This window comes from Strix aluco, chromosome 16 (genome assembly GCF_031877795.1).
Source record: "Strix aluco isolate bStrAlu1 chromosome 16, bStrAlu1.hap1, whole genome shotgun sequence".
Classification (NCBI taxonomy): Eukaryota; Metazoa; Chordata; class Aves; order Strigiformes; family Strigidae; genus Strix; species Strix aluco.
In genome coordinates, this window is record NC_133946.1 from 11311365 (window position 1) to 11328097 (window position 16733).

Below are 16733 nucleotides of genomic sequence, written 5' to 3' on the forward strand. Positions count from 1 at the left end.
TTTTTTCTGAGCCTGACGGTGCAGGGTTGGGGCCGGGGCCGGGGCGGTGGGGGGGGTGTTGGTGCCGTCACACGCGGAGTGCCCTTGCAGCGGCGCTCGCCACCTTCCTGTCCCTGACGTCACGCTCCCCCCCCCCCCCCTTCCCTACGTCACGGCCGTTTCCGTGGGAACGGGCTGTGATGTCATGAGCCGAGGGGCCGGTGCGGAGCAGCACAGGTTCGGCGGGGCCGGGGCGCGGTGGGCGGGGGGGGGGGCAGCGGCGGAGCCGAGCGGGCGGGGGGCGCGTTGCCATGGGAGCGGGGCGGGCCCGGGAGCGTCGCAGCGGGAGCTGGGCCGGGCCGGGCTGAGCTGGGCCGGGCCTGGCTGAGCCGAGCTGGGCTGACGGCCGCCCCCGCAGGCGCTGCCCGCCCCTGCCCCCCGCCGCCATGCTCATCAAGGAGTACCACATCCTGCTGCCCATGAGCCTGGAGGAGTACCAGGTGGCCCAGCTCTACATGATCCAGGTGGGGCCCGGGGGGTGCAGGGGTCCGTGGGGCTGAGCATGGACGGGGGGGGGGGGGGGGTGCTGAGCATTGAGGGGTGCAGGGGCTGTGTGGCTGAACGTGGAGAGGGGGCTGGGGGACTGAGCATGAGGGGCTGAGGGGTGCGTGGGGTTGGGGGGCTAAGCATGGGGGGCTGAGCACTGAGGGGTGCAGGGGGCTGTGGGGCTGAGCATGGGGGGTGCAGGGGGCTGGGGACTGAGCATGGGGGGTGCAGGGGGCTGGGGACTGATCTTGGGGAGTGCTGGGGTCCATGGGGCTGAGCATGGGGGGAGGAGTTGAGCACTGAGGGGTGCAAGGGGCTGTGAGGCTGAGCATGAGGGGCTGGGGGGTGCAGGGGTCTGTGGGGCTGAGCATGGGGGAAGGCTGAGTATTGAGGAGTGCAGGGGTTGGAGGGGCTGAACATGGGGGTGCTGAGTGTTGGGGGGTGCAGGGGTCTGTGGTGCTGAGCATTGGGGGGCTGAGCCTGGGGAGTGCAGGGGACGGTGGGGCTGAGCCTGGGAAGTGCAGGGGACTGTGGGGCTGCTGAGCCTGAGGGGTGCGGGGGGGCCTGTGACTGACCCCAAAGGATTGGCAGGGTGCAGGGGTGTCAATGAGGTTCACAGGTGGGTTTGGGGCCACTGGGCCAAGCAGGGGATCTGGGGGTAGGTGTGGGGCTGGGGGTTGTGGGGGGCTACAGGTGAGGTGCCAGGCCTTAGGGACACGCAGGTTTTGGGATAGGGGGTGCAGGGGGGGCTGTGCTCACCCAGCGGCTCTCCCCGCAGAAGAAGAGCCGTGAGGAGTCGAGCGGCGAGGGCAGTGGGGTGGAGATCCTGGCCAACCGGCCCTACAGCGACGGCCCCGGTGGCAGCGGCCAGTACACCCACAAAATCTACCACGTGGGCTCCCACATCCCCAGCTGGTTTCGGGCCCTGCTCCCCAAGGCCGCGCTGCAGGTGGAGGAGGAGTCCTGGAACGCTTATCCCTACACCCGCACCAGGTAGGACCCGCCGGGACTGTGGGGGTGGGTTGCGGGGCTGTGGACATGGGCTGTGGGGCCGGTGGTGCCACCGGGCTCATCCCTGTCCCCCCACATCCCCCAGGTACACCTGTCCCTTCGTGGAGAAGTTCTCCATCGAGATCGAGACGTACTACCGGCCAGACGCGGGCCAGCAGACCAACGTCTTCAACCTGAGTGCAGCTGAGAAGAGGCAGAGGATTTTGGGTGCGTACGGCTGGCTCGGGGCGCCGGGCAGAACCCCAATGCCTGCTGGGCTTCCCCCGTGGCAGCTGGGTGTGTGGGTGTGCTGTGACACCCGAGGAGCTCGGCTGCGGTGCACTCGGCTTTGCTCTCTCTGCCGGCCCTCATGATTTGGGGACAGCTCTGGGGGGACCCTGGCAGGGGAAGGTGTCCGTGCCCCGAGCTCCTTTCCCCAAGCTCCCTGCCTGCTCCCTTGGCAGCGCTGCTAAACTAGAGTTTGCATTAAAAACATTTTGGGGGGCAATGTCGTTCTCCGCCTTCTTCCCTTGCCTGTATATTTGTTTACAGCCCTCTTCGTCCTCGTGCCAGCCTGCTCCTCTCTCCCTCCATGTCTCAACCCCTGTCCTACGCGGTCTGGCATGGATTTGCCTTCCCAGCCCCTCTCTGGGTGTATGTGGGAACCTGCACCCAGCTCCCGCAGGGCATTTCGGATCAGCTGGAGAGGGGGGAGCTGGAAAAACATGTCCCTGTTTTCCCACTCCCTGCCCTACTTCCCCTGCTCCCCAGGGCTTCGCTCCAGATCGCTCTCTGGGTCCGGGTCCCTCCGCCACTTGCTGGGGACACCAATGGGCAGAGCCGGGAGCCCGGGGTTGGGATTTCTCCCTCGCCGGTGGGTTTGGCACTAATTGCTGCGGCCTCCCTTTCCTGGCAGCGTCGATCTGGTCGTTTTAGGCGCTGGAGTGCAGAGCGTGATGCGCTGCCTCTTAAAATGGAGGCCTAAAATAGGCACTCGGAGGAAATGATTCATCTGACCTATTTCTCTCATTGGCTCTTGCGGCACCGGGGACGTCCGGCCAGGATGCCGGAGGCTTGGACCGGGAGGGACAAATTCTGCCCCTGCCACTACCAGGCAGCAACCAGGGCTGAGCGGATAGCAGGCAGGGCACAGCCCTGTGCCCGCTGCCTGCTGCCCTGCCTGATTTTCCTCCCCAGTGCCCGTCCTGTGGGCTTTCCACAGGCCATGCTGCGTCTCGGGTGGCTGCTGCCTGCCACGGGGAGCAGGGCCGAGGTGGGACCGACGCGGACACTGACCCTGCTGGGATTTTCTCTGCCGGCTCTCGCTTTCACCCTGGTGTCCCATAGCACTGACAGATTTAAACCCCATCTCACGTTTCAAAGGGCAGCAGGGTAACGCGGTCTGGGCTGTCAGGGCAAACCGCAGGGATAACCGTGTCCTCACCGATTTTTTTGTGGTGATAAAAACAAACAGACCCGCTGGTTGTCGAGCGAGTGACGCTGCCGGGAGCCACTCGGGGCCGGCAGGTCCTGTCCCGGCTCCTTGCTGCCGACCGCGGCGTGCTGCTGTTGCCGCTCTGGGCCAGCCCGTCGGGCGCTGATTTAAGGGCTTGTGTTTGCCACACAATTTGGATGCCGTGGGCGCTGCTTTCCCACCCTGTGGTGTGTTTTTCAGGCTGGGGAGGTTCAGAGGGGTTGTGGAACTTTTTGTATCTCAGCTGCCCACCATGGGAAAAGCCCCGCTTCAGAGCGCCTGCCCTGCAACCGTTCCTTGCTTTCTGAGTCTTAAAAGTCTTTTTTCCCCCTTTTTTTGGCCCAAGCTGGAGGAAGAGGCAAGCAGGTGCCTTGGGGGTGTCAATGGGGGCAAATAAATGCAGGGTCTGGCACAGCCTGGGGATGGGCTGGGGGGACTGGCTAGGGACAACTGTGTGGGAAGGTCCTGGGGGTCCATGGGGTGCTCTGGCACCCCCCCAGGACCCCCCCCAGACTGGGCTGGAGGGAGCTGGCTTGGAGACGGGGCTGGAGCAGCCAAACTGCAGGAGGCTTTGTGCAGGGTTGAGTCCGAGCAGCCCCCCCCAGGTCTGTCAGATTGTGTTTTCCTGGGTGCCATCCATGAGCCCCCCCCTTTAGTTTTAGGGAGGCCGCCTTTGTTTTGAGGCCACCTTCATTTTGGGGAGATGGGGATGTTGCCATCGCACCCCCCGGCTCAACAGGGGCTCTTCCTGGGTCACAGGGTGGTTTTGCTGTGCCCTGTACCCCGTTATTGGGGGTCCCTCAGGTCTGGGGAGGTGGGGGGGGGGTGCAGCTGGTGGGGCTCACCACTGTGCTGACCTGCTCGATCCAGCTTGTCCTCTGCACCGGCCCCGGGGTCGCTGGGGCCGCTCTCCCAGCTGCCAAATCTCCCGGCTAATGCGCCGGGAGATTTGTGTGTCAGCCCCGGCTCGCCACACGCCTCCACGCCTCCCCCCGCGGCCCCCAGGGCCTCTCGCAGTCGCACTGTGCTGCGGGGCGCTGGATCAGGCCCCCGTGCGGGGACAGGACGTGTTCGGCTGCACCCAAGGGTGCCTTTGATGTTATCCCTGCAGGATAGAGAGCGTTGGCGTTGGGCGCGCGGCTTGTGGGAATAATTTGACACATGCCCCCCTCTGATTTTTGTGCCTTTTTCCCCGCTTTTCTGCCTGAGGGGGGCTCCCCTCCGCTCGCGTCCCCTCGCCTAGCGCTGCGAGGTGATGAGCGCTGTTCCCCTCTGCAGACACCATCGACATCGTGCGTGACCCCATCTCCCCGGGGGAATATAAACCCGAGGAGGATCCCAAACTCTACCACTCAGCCAAGACAGGCCGGGGCCCGCTGGGGGACGACTGGCTGGAGGTATCCGCTGGCGGGCCCCTCATGTGCGCCTACAAGCTCTGCAAGGTGGAGTTTCGCTACTGGGGGATGCAGTCGAAAATCGAGCAGTTCATCCATGACGTGGGTGAGTGTGGGGCAGCAGTGGCGAGCCCTCAGCACCTTGGCACTGCTTTAGGGGGGCAGAGGGCAGGTTTAGGGAGCCCCCGGGGCCATGCAGGGCTCGTTCCCCCCCCCCCTCCCCGTTCTTGCTCCCCGTTGCAGGTTTGCGGAAGGTGATGCTGCGCGCCCACCGTCAGGCTTGGTGCTGGCAGGATGAGTGGACGGACTTGACGATGGAGGACATTCGACAGCTGGAGGAGGAGACGGCGCGGATGTTGGCACAGAAAATGGCCAAGTGCGGCGAGGCCGAGGAGCCCCCCGCTGCCGGGCCCAGCCCCGAGGGGCGGCCGGAGCCCAGGGGTGCCAGTGGGCAGGAGGGGGCCGAGGTGCAGGGGGTGGCCGATGCCTCCCCTGATGATACCTTTGCCAAGCAGTGGTCCACCTCTTCCCGGTCTTCCTACTCTTCCCAGCATGGAGGTGAGAGACCACGTCCTGCGTGGGTGGGGACCTCCAACGCCCCCTCCAGTTGCTGCTCTTCATAAGAGATGTGTCAGGGGACCCTCTCTTGCCTGGCATGAGTGCCCCAGGGATGGCTCTGGGTCTCCTGGGGTGGCTTTGGGTGCCCCAGGGGTGGCCCTGGATCTCCTGGGGGGGGATCTGGGTGCCTTAGGGGTGGCTCTGGGTCTCCCAGGGGGATCTTTGGGTGCCCAGGGGTGGCCCTGGGTCTCCCAGGAGGGGATCTGGGTGAAGGAACAAGGTAGAGCTGTGGGGCAGGAGCGAGGTCTCACTGTTGGGGGGGGCTCTGGGCGCTGACCCCATGCTGGTGGCAGGGGGGGTGTCTCCTCAAAGCCTGTCCGAGTGGCGGATGCAGAACATCGCCCGTGACTCCGAGAACAGCTCTGAAGAGGAGTTTTTCGATGCCCACGGTACGGTGAGGCAGCTCTGCAGCCGCAGCTCAGCGTTTTGGTGGCAGGGGCCAGGCACCAGCTTGGGGTGGGCTGGATGCGCCTGGTAGCAGGGGTCTTGGGGTGGGGGTGCAGGCATAGGGGTGCTCCCCACACCCACGGTCCCCTCCCTGCCGCCGCAGAGGACCTGTCCGACAGTGACGAGGTCTTTGCGAAGGAGATGACGAAATGGAGCTCCAACGACTTCTTGGACACGCTGGAGCGACCGGCGGAGCTGGATGAGGTGCTGGGTGAGCAGCAGGGGGGGGAGTGTCCCGGTCCCAAACCCCAGTGTGGGTGTCCTGAGAGGGGGCCGACCCTCACCTGGACACCCCATCCGGGCTCACTGGGGCTGTGTGCTCGCAGGGGACGGAGCCAGCGCCGCCAAGGTGGATGGTGAAGGATTGGGGGTGTCTGGCTTCCCCGAGGTGCGTGCCCGGCTTGTCCCCTCCCTCAGGCCGTGCCCCCCCTCCACCTCCCCCGCCAGCATGTGTGCCGACAGCAGCGCTCTCCCTCCCGCAGGGTGGCTCGGCGGAGAGCGCGGCGCAGGCGTGCCGGATCCACGCCCTCTTCCTCATCCTCCACAGCGGCAACATCCTGGACCAGGGAGCGGGCGAGCCGGGCTCCAAGCAGGCGGATGTACAGACACTGGCGGCCACCTTCGACGCCGTCACCCGTGTCCACTTCCCTGAGGCGCTGGGGCACGTGGCGCTGCGCCTGGTCCCCTGCCCACCCATCTGCGCCGCTGCCTACGCCCTCGTCTCCAAGTATGGGTGGTAAACGCCCTGTGTGGGGTGGGGGGGGCGGCTGCAGGGTGAGGAGGGGGCTGTCCCCTTGGAAAACCAGAGCGGTGGGAGGGGGACTGGGGAGGTGGTGGCCTCAGAGAGGGGACTTTTCTTCTCCCGGTGGGATGGGGATAACTGGGTGCAGCATTCCAAGCATCGTGCAGTGGGACGGGGACGTTGGGGCAGCCCCGTTTATCCCGCTCTCATGTCTTTCTCAGGCTAAGCCCCTACAGCCACGACAGGGACAGCCTGTCCAGCAGCCAGGACCACATCCCACTGGCGGCCCTCCCGCTGCTGGCCACCTCCTCAGGGAGCTACCAGCACGCTGTGGGCGCCGTCATCGCCCGCGCCAACCAGGTGTACAGCTCCTTCCTGCACTCTGGCGAGGGGACTGGCTTCTGCGGCCAGGTGAGGAGGGGGGGATTTGGGGGAAGCTTTGCTCCGGGGTCCAGCTGGGGGCTCAGCTCCACTGGGAACTGCTTTCAGAGGGTTTGGGGGCTCCATCCTGGGCACGGGTGCTGTCGTTTGCAGGTGGTGCTGCTGGGGGACTGTGTGGGCAGCATCCTGGGCTTCGATGCGCTCTGCCAGAGCCGGGCGGGCTCAGGGGGCAGCCGCAGCAGCAGCCGCCGCGGCAGCTTGGTGAGTGCCAGCACCCCGCCGCTGCTCAGGGAGGGTGGGAAAGGGGGTTCATGCCCTTTGGGGTACAGAGGTGCCGCTGGTGGCTAAGTGGGGTTGGATGCTTGCTGCCTCTCCCCCCGCAGAGCACGGAGCCCGTTTCCCCCGAGCTGTGCAGCAGCAGGGACCCGCTGGCCGATGGGGCGGACGGAGCTGCGGGGTCGGGCCAGGCCAGCCCGGAGCTGGGGACGCAGCCATCCTGCCGGGAGCAGGGGGACAGCCACCATCACAGCTCCTCGTGCAGGTGAGAGCGAGGGGGACAGTCGGCAGCGCCACAGCCCGTCCCCACGGCAGCCCTGCTGATCTCCCCACTAATTTTTATGCTTTATGGAAAGGGCAAATTTCCCACCTGCACCAGCCTGGCAAGGAGCATTGCATGGGGGCTGCCTGCCCTGGGGGTGTCTTGCTGGAGCTCTTCTGCTTCCAGCAGCTCCTCCAGGCTAACAGGGTCATGCTAGGCCCAGCTTTGCCCCCGGGCTAGTGGGAGCAGGATGGCACCGGCCTTCCCCATGCCCACTGGCTCCACTGTCCCAGCCTACAGGCCAGCGAGGCCCCCCTGGAGGCAGAGGCACCGCGGATGCTGGATGGGGCGGAGGGTGCCGGCACTCGCCTCGACTTTAAGGTATCCGGCTTCTTCCTCTTTGGCTCCCCGCTGGGGCTGGTGCTCGCGCTGCGCAAGACCGTCATGCCTGCTCTGGATGGTGAGGACCCCCGCCAGCCGCGGTGCCAGCCCTCGACCCTCCCCCAGGGCTCAAGCCCTCATCCCCAAGTCATGTTCCTCCTGCCCCCCACAAGCCTGAGCCCCCTGGGACCTCCCCAAAGAGGGTTTGACCCCCTTGCACGCCCAACCCTGGCTGTGCGGGTGTCAGTGTGTGCCCGAGCGTCCCCTTCCCTGCTCTGTGCCAGCCCTAGCCTGTCCCTCGGCTGTCACTGGTGTCCTGGGTTTGTCTCCCCCAGCCTTTCCTCTCGCTGCGTCCTGCTTTCTCGCCTCTCTGGGCGTTGAGCTCCCAACTGCGCTGCTCCATGCCCATCGGGCTTCCTGCCGCACAGGCCGGGCAGCCCCGACCCCTCCTTCTCTGCCTCAGTGGCCCAGCTGCGTCCTGCCTGCGAGCAAATCTACAACCTCTTCCACGCGGCCGACCCCTGCGCCTCTCGCCTGGAGCCTCTCTTGGCTAAGGCCTTCCACGCTGTCCCGCCGCTCAGCGTTCCCCGCTACCAGAAGTACCCGCTGGGTGACGGCACCTCCTCCCTGCTGGGTGAGCAGCCCCCCACGCTGGGCTGATCTGGGGCACCCTGGGGTGTGTTATGGGCTCCAGCGTTGTGCTGGGGTACCCAGAGCACCCACAGCACTGCCGGAGCCCAGCTGGTGTGGGGGGAAAGTGATGTGCAAGCCCTGCCCACCTCTCTGGGGCTGTGCTGGAGGGGGTGTCCCAGGGTGGTTGGTGACTCCAGAGGGGCTGTGCGTGTCCTCACTCATCTCTCTCCGCAGCGGAGGCCCTGCAGATGCACTCTGCCCTGTTCCTGCCCGAGGTGGACATGGCCGCCCCCCCTACCCCCACCGGCAGCTTTGGGGGCTTCTGGAGGGGCAGCGAGCCAGCAGAGCCCCCCACTCCTGCCAGCACCAGCGAAGTTGTCAAGAGTAAGTGCCACCCCCGCCCATCCTGTCCCATGCCGGCACCTGGGGACGCACGACGCGGCATAAGGTCCGGCGACGGATTCATCCCAGCTCTCCCTGCAGTCCTGGAGCGTTGGTGGGGCCTGAAGCGCATTGACTACTCGCTGTACTGCCCCGATGCCCTGACCGCCTTCCCCACCATCACCCTGCCCCACCTCTTCCACGCCAGCTACTGGGAATCCTCTGACGTGGTGGCCTTCATCCTACGCCAGGTACGGTGGGCACGGCGGGGCGGGCGGCGCGGCTCACCGGGGCCAGCGGAGGCTGAGCTGGGGCCGTGCCGCTCGGCAGGTGATGGAGAAGGAAGGACCGCAGCCAGCAGAGAGCGAGGAGAGCTCGATCTACAGCCCCGCTATCCCCCGGGAGAAGTGGCAGCGCAAACGCACCCAAGTGAAGATCCGGGTACGTGCCCCGTGGCTAGCAGGAGCCCGACCCCTTGGTGGGGCTCTGGCCAGCCCCGTGGGGCGATGCAGCTGGGAGGGTTTGCTCCCGTCTGCCAGGAGGATGTCGGGACAGTCCTGCAGCCCAGCAGGGCCCATGTGTCCCCTCGGGGGCTCCCTTGGGCGTCACCCGTGGCGCTGGCACAAGCCCCTGAGCCCCTCGTGTCCCTGCAGAACGTGACGGCCAACCACCGGGCCAGCGACGTGATCGTGTGTGAGGGCAAAGCGCAGGTCCTCAGCGGGCGCTTCATGTACGGGCCCCTGGATGTGGTGACGCTGACCGGGGAGAAGGTACCACTGGGCTCACGGGTGCCACCAGGACCCCGTCAAATAGGGTGGGGATGTCCAGGAGGGGACATGGGGCTGGTGTCACCCATGGCAGGGGAAGGGATGTGGTGAACAGGACCCCATAGGACATTGTGGGATGTGGGGAGAGGGTTGTAAGGGCTTGTAGGTTGAGGATGTGGCAGGATCTGGAGGTTCAGTCTGTGCTTGGCCCTTTTCCCTCCCTCAGGTTGACATCTACATCATGACGCAGCCGCTGTCGGGGAAGTGGCTGTACTACGGCACCGAGGTGACAAGCGGCAGTGGGCGTCTGACCTTCACCATCCCTCCAGACAAGGCTCTGGCCATCGGCATCTACCCCGTACGCATGGTGGTCAGGTGAGATGTGGGGGTGCGGTGCCATCTCAGTCCTCCTCGTTATGACCTGGACTGTTAGCCCAGAGAGTCATAAAGATTCTGTGATCCCCTCAGGTTAAATTAAGGTGAAACGACATCAGACAACCAGTTAAAAATGTTTTACCTGCAGTAGAAACAGCTTAAACTTGGAAGAGGATAGTAAGCGATGTGGTCTCTTATAAATCTATAAGAAAGAAAAGAAAAGAAGGAAAATTAAAAAGAAAGGAGAGAAAGAGGATCAAAGAAATCCGGATCATCACCCCAGGTTCCAGTGTTGTCTCAGGTCTGGTAATCTTGGGTGGTGGGTGCACACCCAGCAAAGTTTTCTGCAGCCTTTTAAATTCATCTTATCAGCTGATTTGTATACGAGAAGAGGAGAGGCAGGTATTCCCCAAACTCATTTCCATGAGAGACGAGGAAAAGGTGGAAGATGGGCTCTGTGGGTGCATTGAGGGGGAATGGGGTACCTTAACCCTTCTGTCCAATTGAGTCGGTGGTCACAATCTCCCGCTACCACCTTCACCTCTTCCTCAGTTTTGTTTCTTGGGCAATTATCCAGTCATCAGCTCCGTCTGGTGTGGGTTGTTTGTCTCTCTTAACAATCTTTTAGCTCTTCTTTGAGGCTATGGTAGTAAAAGTGTAGGCATTAACCCGAACATATGGTTTTACTCAGTCTACATCTCCCCCCTTCAAGGCTTATCTAGGGAATTTGGCAGTAAACCACAAGGGAGCGGTGCCGTGTGCCCTTCGATACGCTCTGCGCTTCCCTCAGCAGATAATTAATTCCTTAGACTAACCACAAACACCACAGCTTGGCCTTGAGGTTTTCTGTGTTGATGAAAGTTTGAGGCAATTCCTTCAGTTCCTTACACTCCTCCAGCCCTTTCGGCAGAGATCCATCCGCCTGCCCCCCACCACAGCAGAGCCTCCCCTGAGCCTCCCCACTCTCCCATCCCAGGGGGGACCACAGCTACGCCGAGGCGTACCTGACAGTGGTGGCCCGGGGCACCGAGTCGGTTGTGTTCAGCATCGACGGCTCCTTCACCGCCAGCGTCTCCATCATGGGCAGCGACCCCAAAGTGCGGGCAGGGGCTGTTGACGTCGTACGGTATGTGCCCTTCTTCAAATAAGGGGGACAATCTCCCCCTCTTTTCGTGGTGCGGTGACAACCCAGTTGGGGTAGCAGGGGCACTGGAGCAGGCTGCCTTCCCAGGGATGAGCTGGGGGATGTCCCACTGTCCCCTCACCCAAAGAGTTTTCACAGCATCTCTGCGCTGGTGCCTTCTCGTGGGAAAACAGCCCGCTCCCAGTTTCGGTCCTGAAGCCTCCTGTGATACCCGCAGCTCTGCTGTGCCTTCAGCCTCACCAAAATCCCTGGGAGGAGGAAGGTTTTGGAGGCAGCACCCGTGTGTGATGTGTTGGGAGATGCTTGGTGGCTCCTGCCAGCAGGACTGTCCCCTCACGGGCTCCTGGCAGCAACACGTGTCCCCTCATAGGCACTGGCAGGACTCGGGCTACATGATCATCTACGTGACGGGACGCCCTGACATGCAGAAGCATCGCGTGGTGGCTTGGCTCTCCCAGCACAACTTCCCCCACGGTGCAGTCTCCTTCTGCGACGGGCTCACCCACGACCCCCTGCGCCAGAAAGCTGCTTTCCTGCAGAGCCTGCGCACCGAGGTGGGGACGGGGATGCTGGCAGGGAGCCAGGGCGGGGGACAGGGGGCTGATGAAGGGGTAGCGTGGGCTGTGCTGCAGCCCAGGGGTTGGTGGAGATGCTCGGAGCTGGCCCACGCTGCGCTGGTGGAGCTGACCCCCTCTCCCAGGACCATGCTCAGTGCACAGAGGGGCAGCTCCTAGCCCGTGGGCGTTGCAATCCCCCCCCACCCCGTAAAACGAGGGTGTCCTAGTCCCTTGGGGGTGGCTCTTCACGTGGGAAGGGTCACTCCCTGCCCTAACGCTCCTGTCCATGGGCAGGCGGAGATCACCATCGTCGCCGGCTACGGCTCCACCAAGGACGTCTCTGTCTACAGCTCGCTGGGACTCGCGCCGGCGCACATCTACATCGTGGGCCGGGCCGTCAAAAAGTTCCACAACCAGTGTCAGGTACGGTGGTGGGGCTGGGGACAGACTGGGGCTGCAGGGGACAATTGCTGACCCTACCAGGGCATGCCATGCCCATGGCCACCAGCTCAGGCTTGTCGGTGTGTCCCACAGTTCCTGTCCGAGGGCTACGTAGCCCACCTGGCCCAGCTGGAAGCGGTGGCCCTGGCCCACTCCCCCAAGGGACCCCCGCGGCCTGTGCTGGGCAAAGGCACCTACGGCTGCCCGGCGCCCGTTGACTTCCTACGCAAGCAGAGCCAGCTCCTGCGCTCGCGGGGCTCCAGCCAGGCGGAGCGGGATGGGGGGCCCCCACCCGGGCTGCCCCGGGCCAAGCCCCGCAGCGTCAGTCTCAAGCTGGAGGGTGAGGAGTGAGGGTGGTGTGGCCATTGTCCCCTCCTTCACTGCAGCCTTAATTTCCCAGCCAGGAGCACCCAGGGCCGGAGTCTGCAATGGGCCCTGAGCCCAGAGGAAGGAGACGAGGGTGCTGGGTCCCCCCAAGACTGAGGGGCCCTGGGAGAAGGTGCTCCAAGGGCCGGAGCAATCCCCTCGGGGCTGAGCCACCCCGGTCCCCCCTGTTGCCCCCCACCTCTGTCCTCACCCAGCTCTGTCCCCACCCTCCTGCCCTGTCTCCCCTGCTCCTTGGGGGCTGCAGAGCTGCTGCTGGGCAGTGCCCGGGGTGGGGGTTTGTCCCCTAGGGAGCCGGTGCGCTACCCCCCTGGGGTCATCTCTCCCTGGGCAGCATTGGGCGGGCGGGCTGTGGCTACACCCCAGGGCAAGTGGCAGCTCCCTGCTCCCCCTCTATTTATTTCTGTTCGGTGTCGCAGCCGCGGGGCAGGGGAAGGGCCGGGGTTCAAAAGCGGTTCCTCTGTTCTCTTCGTTTCGCTGTGAAATAAAACGATGTAAAGACGAGGCGCCGTGGCCCCATGTCTGCTCTGTCCCCACCCGGCCACGGATGACAACACGGGGGCCGGTGGCTTCCCCTGCCAGCAAAGCCCTGGCCCCAGGGAGCCAGGGACACGGTGTCACGCAGGGAGGTGCCCTTGGGGGACAGCTCTTGGGTCAGGAGCAATTTAGGACGTGTCACGGTGGGGAAAAGATGCTGTCCCTGCAGAGAAATACAGCCTGGGGCGTCTCTGGGATGCTGACACCGAGCTGTACATCATGCAAGCGGTTAAACCTTTTGCACAAGAGGAGGTGTCAGGGCAGGGAGGGAGGGACCATGGGGGCAGGAGGAGGAAAGCCGCAGGGTCACCTTCGGGCTGGGCCACCTTCGGGCTGGGCGTGGGCCAAGGGCTGCGGGGTTTGGGGTGCTGCAGTGGCACGGGCTCAGCTTTGAGCTCCTGTAACGTGGTGCTGTGGGGTCACCCCCAGGCCAACATCTATCTGCGTTAGAGATGCTGTTACACCCCGAGCCCAGTACGGAGAGTTTTCTTGACTCTGCACCTCAGAATGGTCATTTAGCAGCTGTAACATCCATGATGGGGGCTCAGTTTTGCAGTGAGTTTGCAAGGCCTTGGGGCCAGGGCTTGCCAGGCTCCCTCCTCCTGACCTGTTTCTGGCCTGCCTGCCACTTCGTTTTACCTGATTTACTTCTAACAGCAATTTCTCTAAGTGACCAGGTGCCTGTGACTAGTTTTACTTTGTTTATCTTGGCATATCACGACCAGAGTTTTATATAGATAGAGGTAACAAGCAGTTATTCTATATAAAATATTTACGACACTGACACGATGATGTAGTATAGAGGAATTGTGGGCTGGGGATGATAGCAGCAGCCTTGAGACGTGATGATGCAGGACGTGGTGCAGAGTACAGGCAGGAAGGGGTAAGAGCTGGGGCCAAGGCTCGGCACCGCAGCCCCCGCGGCTGTAAACAGCTTGGCCAGCCCCAGACACGGTGGCTCGGCCCAACGTAAAGTATAAAACCATCAAACAATGAATAAAAGAGCTTGGCAGAGAGCAGCGGGCTTGGGCTTGTGTCACCCCATGCGTCCCTTCCCGGCGTGACGATGAGCGTAGTCTAGAGCCCAGCCAGGAGCTTCACCTTCAGCTTGCGCTTCAACCATGCGCTGCGCTTGCTGTACACTGCTTAATACTGTGACTTAAGTGCACTGCTGTGTCACCGGGCTGTGGCGGGCTCCCGGGCCACTTGAAATGACTTCAAATAAGTAAAACTTGTATTAAACATTAATAAATGTCAATGACCATTCCACATGTGGAATATCTAAAAGAACCTGTTCAGAGAGCATGGGGCTCTCCGCTGCGGTTGAGGGTTCTACTGCGAGAAGATGCCCTTGAAGCGGATCTTGTCCTCGGCGTCCTTCTCGCGCAGGCGGGCATCCAGGCTCCGCAGCTCCTTGGAAACGATGGGGCGCAGCGAGGGGTCGAGGGCCAGCACTTTGGCAAAGTCAGCCTGCGCCTCTGCCACGTTCCACACCGCTGCGTGGGCCTTCCCCCGCTTGAAGTAGGCCTTGACGTTGTCTGTGGGGAAGAGAGCTGTTGGGCTGGGGGAGCGCGGGGCAGGGGGGGTCCTTGTCGGTTCCTGCCAGCCCTGGCGGTGCCCACCGCAGCCAGCCAGGCTGGCCCGTGGCTCCTTACCCTCGTACTTGTTGAGAATGGAGGAGCAGTGATCCAGCACCTCGTAGTACTCCTCACACTGCAGCTTGCATTGGCAGTAATTTAACAGCAGGGGTGTGATCTTCTGGTCAAGCTCGATCCAGTCCGGAGAGCCGGGCTGCTCCTGCAGGATGAGATGGAGAGTGAGGGGAAGCTCCCACGCTGGGAGGGATGTGGGGAGCGCTGCGTGCACCCCAGATTAGGGCCAGCGAGCCCCACCTTCATCTGCAGGTTCTTGAGACAGGCGATGGCATCGTAGTATTTGGCAGCTGCCTCCTGCACCTGGCCCTGCCGGTACAGCTCGTTGCCCTCTTTGTGGATCACAGGTACAGCCTGCAGCTTCTCCTCATCCGTCATGGCCCACGGGTCTTGCTGGTAGGAGCCAGGTGCCTCCACCTGCCGGCACCACATCATGAGGGCAAAGCCACATGGGGTGGGTGCTTGTGGCCAGCCCCGAGAGTCCCCAAAGCCCCGGGGCTGGGAGGGGGAGAGCCTTGGCCTCCCCTGCCTGTGCCGACGCGAGGGGGTGCCTCACCTTGAGCACTTCGATGTCGAAGATGAGGGGCTGGGGGTTCTTCTGGAGCTCGTCGAGGTCGGGGTAGCCCAGGGAGTAGTGCTCGTGCAGCTGGGCGATGCTGCAGCAGTGCCGCTGCCCCTCCAGCGGGTCCTTCCCTGCTGCGATGTTGCGCAGGCTCTTGGCCACCAGCGGGTAGAGCACCACGTGCTGTGGGGCAGGGGGAGGCGGCGCTGGGCCGGGGCTGCACCGGGAAGGGGTGGCGGCGGCGTGGGGGGGGATACACCGGGGCAGCCCTGGCCTCGCACCTCGGGGCTGGGGCACGAGAGCGCCCCGCCCCTTGGGCGCAGGCCCCGCCCCTTAACCGGGATGCCACGCCCCCAGGTGACAGACCCGTCCCTTAGCCCTCACACCACGCCCCCTGGGTGCAGGCCCCGCCCCATAAACGGCACAAGCCCGCCCCTTAACCCGTACAGCCACGCCCCCTGGGCAAAGGCCCCGCCCCAACCCGCACGCCACGCCCCCCGAAGCTCCGCCCCTTCCCCGCCGCCGGCCCCGCCCCACCTTGGCGTCGCAGCGGAAGCGGGCGCGCTCCCCCGCCCGCATGGTGCGCAGCGCCGCCTCCCACACCGGCAGCTTGAACTTCTTGCCGGCGATCAGCTCCATGGGTTTCCCCCGCGCCCGGCTGTCGTCCAGCGGCGTCTCCTCATCCCCGCACCGCAGCGTCCGGTAGTGGAAAGTGGCCTGAGGGGGAGAAGTAGGCCGCGGCGTCACCATGGCGACGGGGGGGGGGCGCGCATGCGCGCCTCGCCCCGTTACCACACACACCCCCCCTCCCACCTCCGCCTCTCCCCCCGCCAGCCCCGGAGGCGGCGGCGCGGCTCTGACCTTGGTGCCGTCGCGGAAGTCGGGCAGCGGCCCGGTGCCCTCCCGCAGCACCTCTTTGTGTACGCCGTCCGCCCGCAGCTGCTCGACCTGCTGCGCCATCGTCCCCGCGCCCCGCCTCGCCTCGGCTCTCCTCGGCCGCCTCCGCCGCCGCTCGGCTCTTTCCGGAGCGACGCGGCCGCGCGGCGGCGCCCCCTGCCGGCGGGGAGTGCGCACCGCGGCGGTGAAGGGGGCGGGGCCGGGAGCGCCGGGTAGTGGGCGGGGCCACCCCCGGGGCACCGGGGGCGAGTCCGGTTCCCGCTTTGTCCCCGGGCCCCCCGTGAGGAGACAAGAGGGGAACTGCAGAATGCAAACACCCGCGACGCTCGGCCATGTCCTTGAGAGGGCCGCGGGGTGGGGCGGGGGGCGCTCCCGGTGTCACCGGGGCCTGTGGCCAGGGTCATCTCCCACCCTGGGGGACACTGACGCCGTGTTGTCCCCCTCCTGCCAGCCCTGGAGGCGTCTCCATCCCCGGGGCAGGTGGGACAGGCAGTCGTGGCAGGCCCATGCTGCGCCATCGGGGACATCCCGGGTGACACAGGGTCGGCCCCACCAGCCGTCCTGGGGTGATACGGGGATGTTCACAGGTGGCAGGTCCCCAGCCCCCCATGGAGGCCGGTGGCACATGGCGGTGCTGCCCGCGCTACCTGCAGCTGTGCCCCTGCAGCCCCCCCGCCACCTGTGTTTCCTGGCTGTTGCCACACCAGCCTCCCGCAGCTCGCTGGGCCCTTCCACCGCCATCATGATTTGGGGCCATTACTGTGCTTTTGGTGGTTTTCCCCAGGCTTGCGCAGCTGCAGCCGTTCCATGCCAACCTGCTTGCTGTGTCGCCTCCTCCTCGCTCTGTTCCGTGTCCTGTGACCACTGGAGCCTGCTAGGTCCTGTGGCTGTGGCTCAGTCCCATCCTCATCCT

The 16733-nt window shown here is 64.5% G+C and overlaps 2 protein-coding genes and 1 long non-coding RNA gene across 12 annotated transcripts; 1 reads left to right on the top strand and 2 right to left on the bottom strand.

Moving 5' to 3' along the window:
• The first annotated feature begins 105 nt into the window (after positions 1-105).
• PITPNM1 (phosphatidylinositol transfer protein membrane associated 1) lies at positions 106-12676 on the top strand. 10 transcript variants are annotated; one of them, XM_074842076.1, is made up of 24 exons: positions 106-216; positions 398-503; positions 1304-1518; positions 1622-1743; positions 4268-4489; positions 4627-4941; positions 5295-5390; positions 5552-5659; positions 5775-5836; positions 5931-6175; positions 6412-6601; positions 6725-6832; positions 6955-7112; positions 7403-7569; positions 7954-8124; positions 8358-8507; positions 8607-8755; positions 8835-8945; positions 9158-9274; positions 9498-9646; positions 10623-10772; positions 11161-11344; positions 11642-11770; positions 11882-12676. In XM_074842076.1, exons 1-24 carry the CDS (start codon positions 185-187, stop codon positions 12137-12139), a joined length of 3714 nt encoding a protein of 1237 aa, XP_074698177.1. In that variant the 5' UTR covers positions 106-184; the 3' UTR covers positions 12140-12676. The 10 variants fall into 10 exon arrangements, 3 of the variants coding, with proteins under 3 accessions (XP_074698177.1, XP_074698178.1, XP_074698180.1); XM_074842077.1 differs by having other exon boundaries at positions 5552-5652; positions 5996-6175; XR_012625397.1 differs by lacking the exons at positions 9158-9274; positions 9498-9646; positions 10623-10772; ... (1 more) ...; positions 11642-11770; positions 11882-12676 and having other exon boundaries at positions 7403-7490.
• Positions 9769-10829, bottom strand: LOC141930836 (uncharacterized). Its single transcript, XR_012625403.1, has 2 exons — positions 10651-10829; positions 9769-10287 (listed from the first exon to the last, which is right to left on the bottom strand). It is a non-coding gene; the product is annotated as an uncharacterized LOC141930836 (long non-coding RNA).
• Positions 12677-13387: 711 nt separating the features above from the next.
• AIP (AHR interacting HSP90 co-chaperone) lies at positions 13388-15958 on the bottom strand. The gene is made up of 6 exons (XM_074842156.1): positions 15785-15958; positions 15461-15640; positions 14918-15106; positions 14602-14778; positions 14365-14506; positions 13388-14247 (listed from the first exon to the last, which is right to left on the bottom strand). The coding sequence occupies exons 1-6, from the start codon at positions 15881-15883 to the stop codon at positions 14042-14044; spliced, it is 993 nt and encodes a 330-aa protein (XP_074698257.1). The 5' UTR covers positions 15884-15958; the 3' UTR covers positions 13388-14041.
• Between the last annotated feature and the right edge of the window lie 775 nt (positions 15959-16733).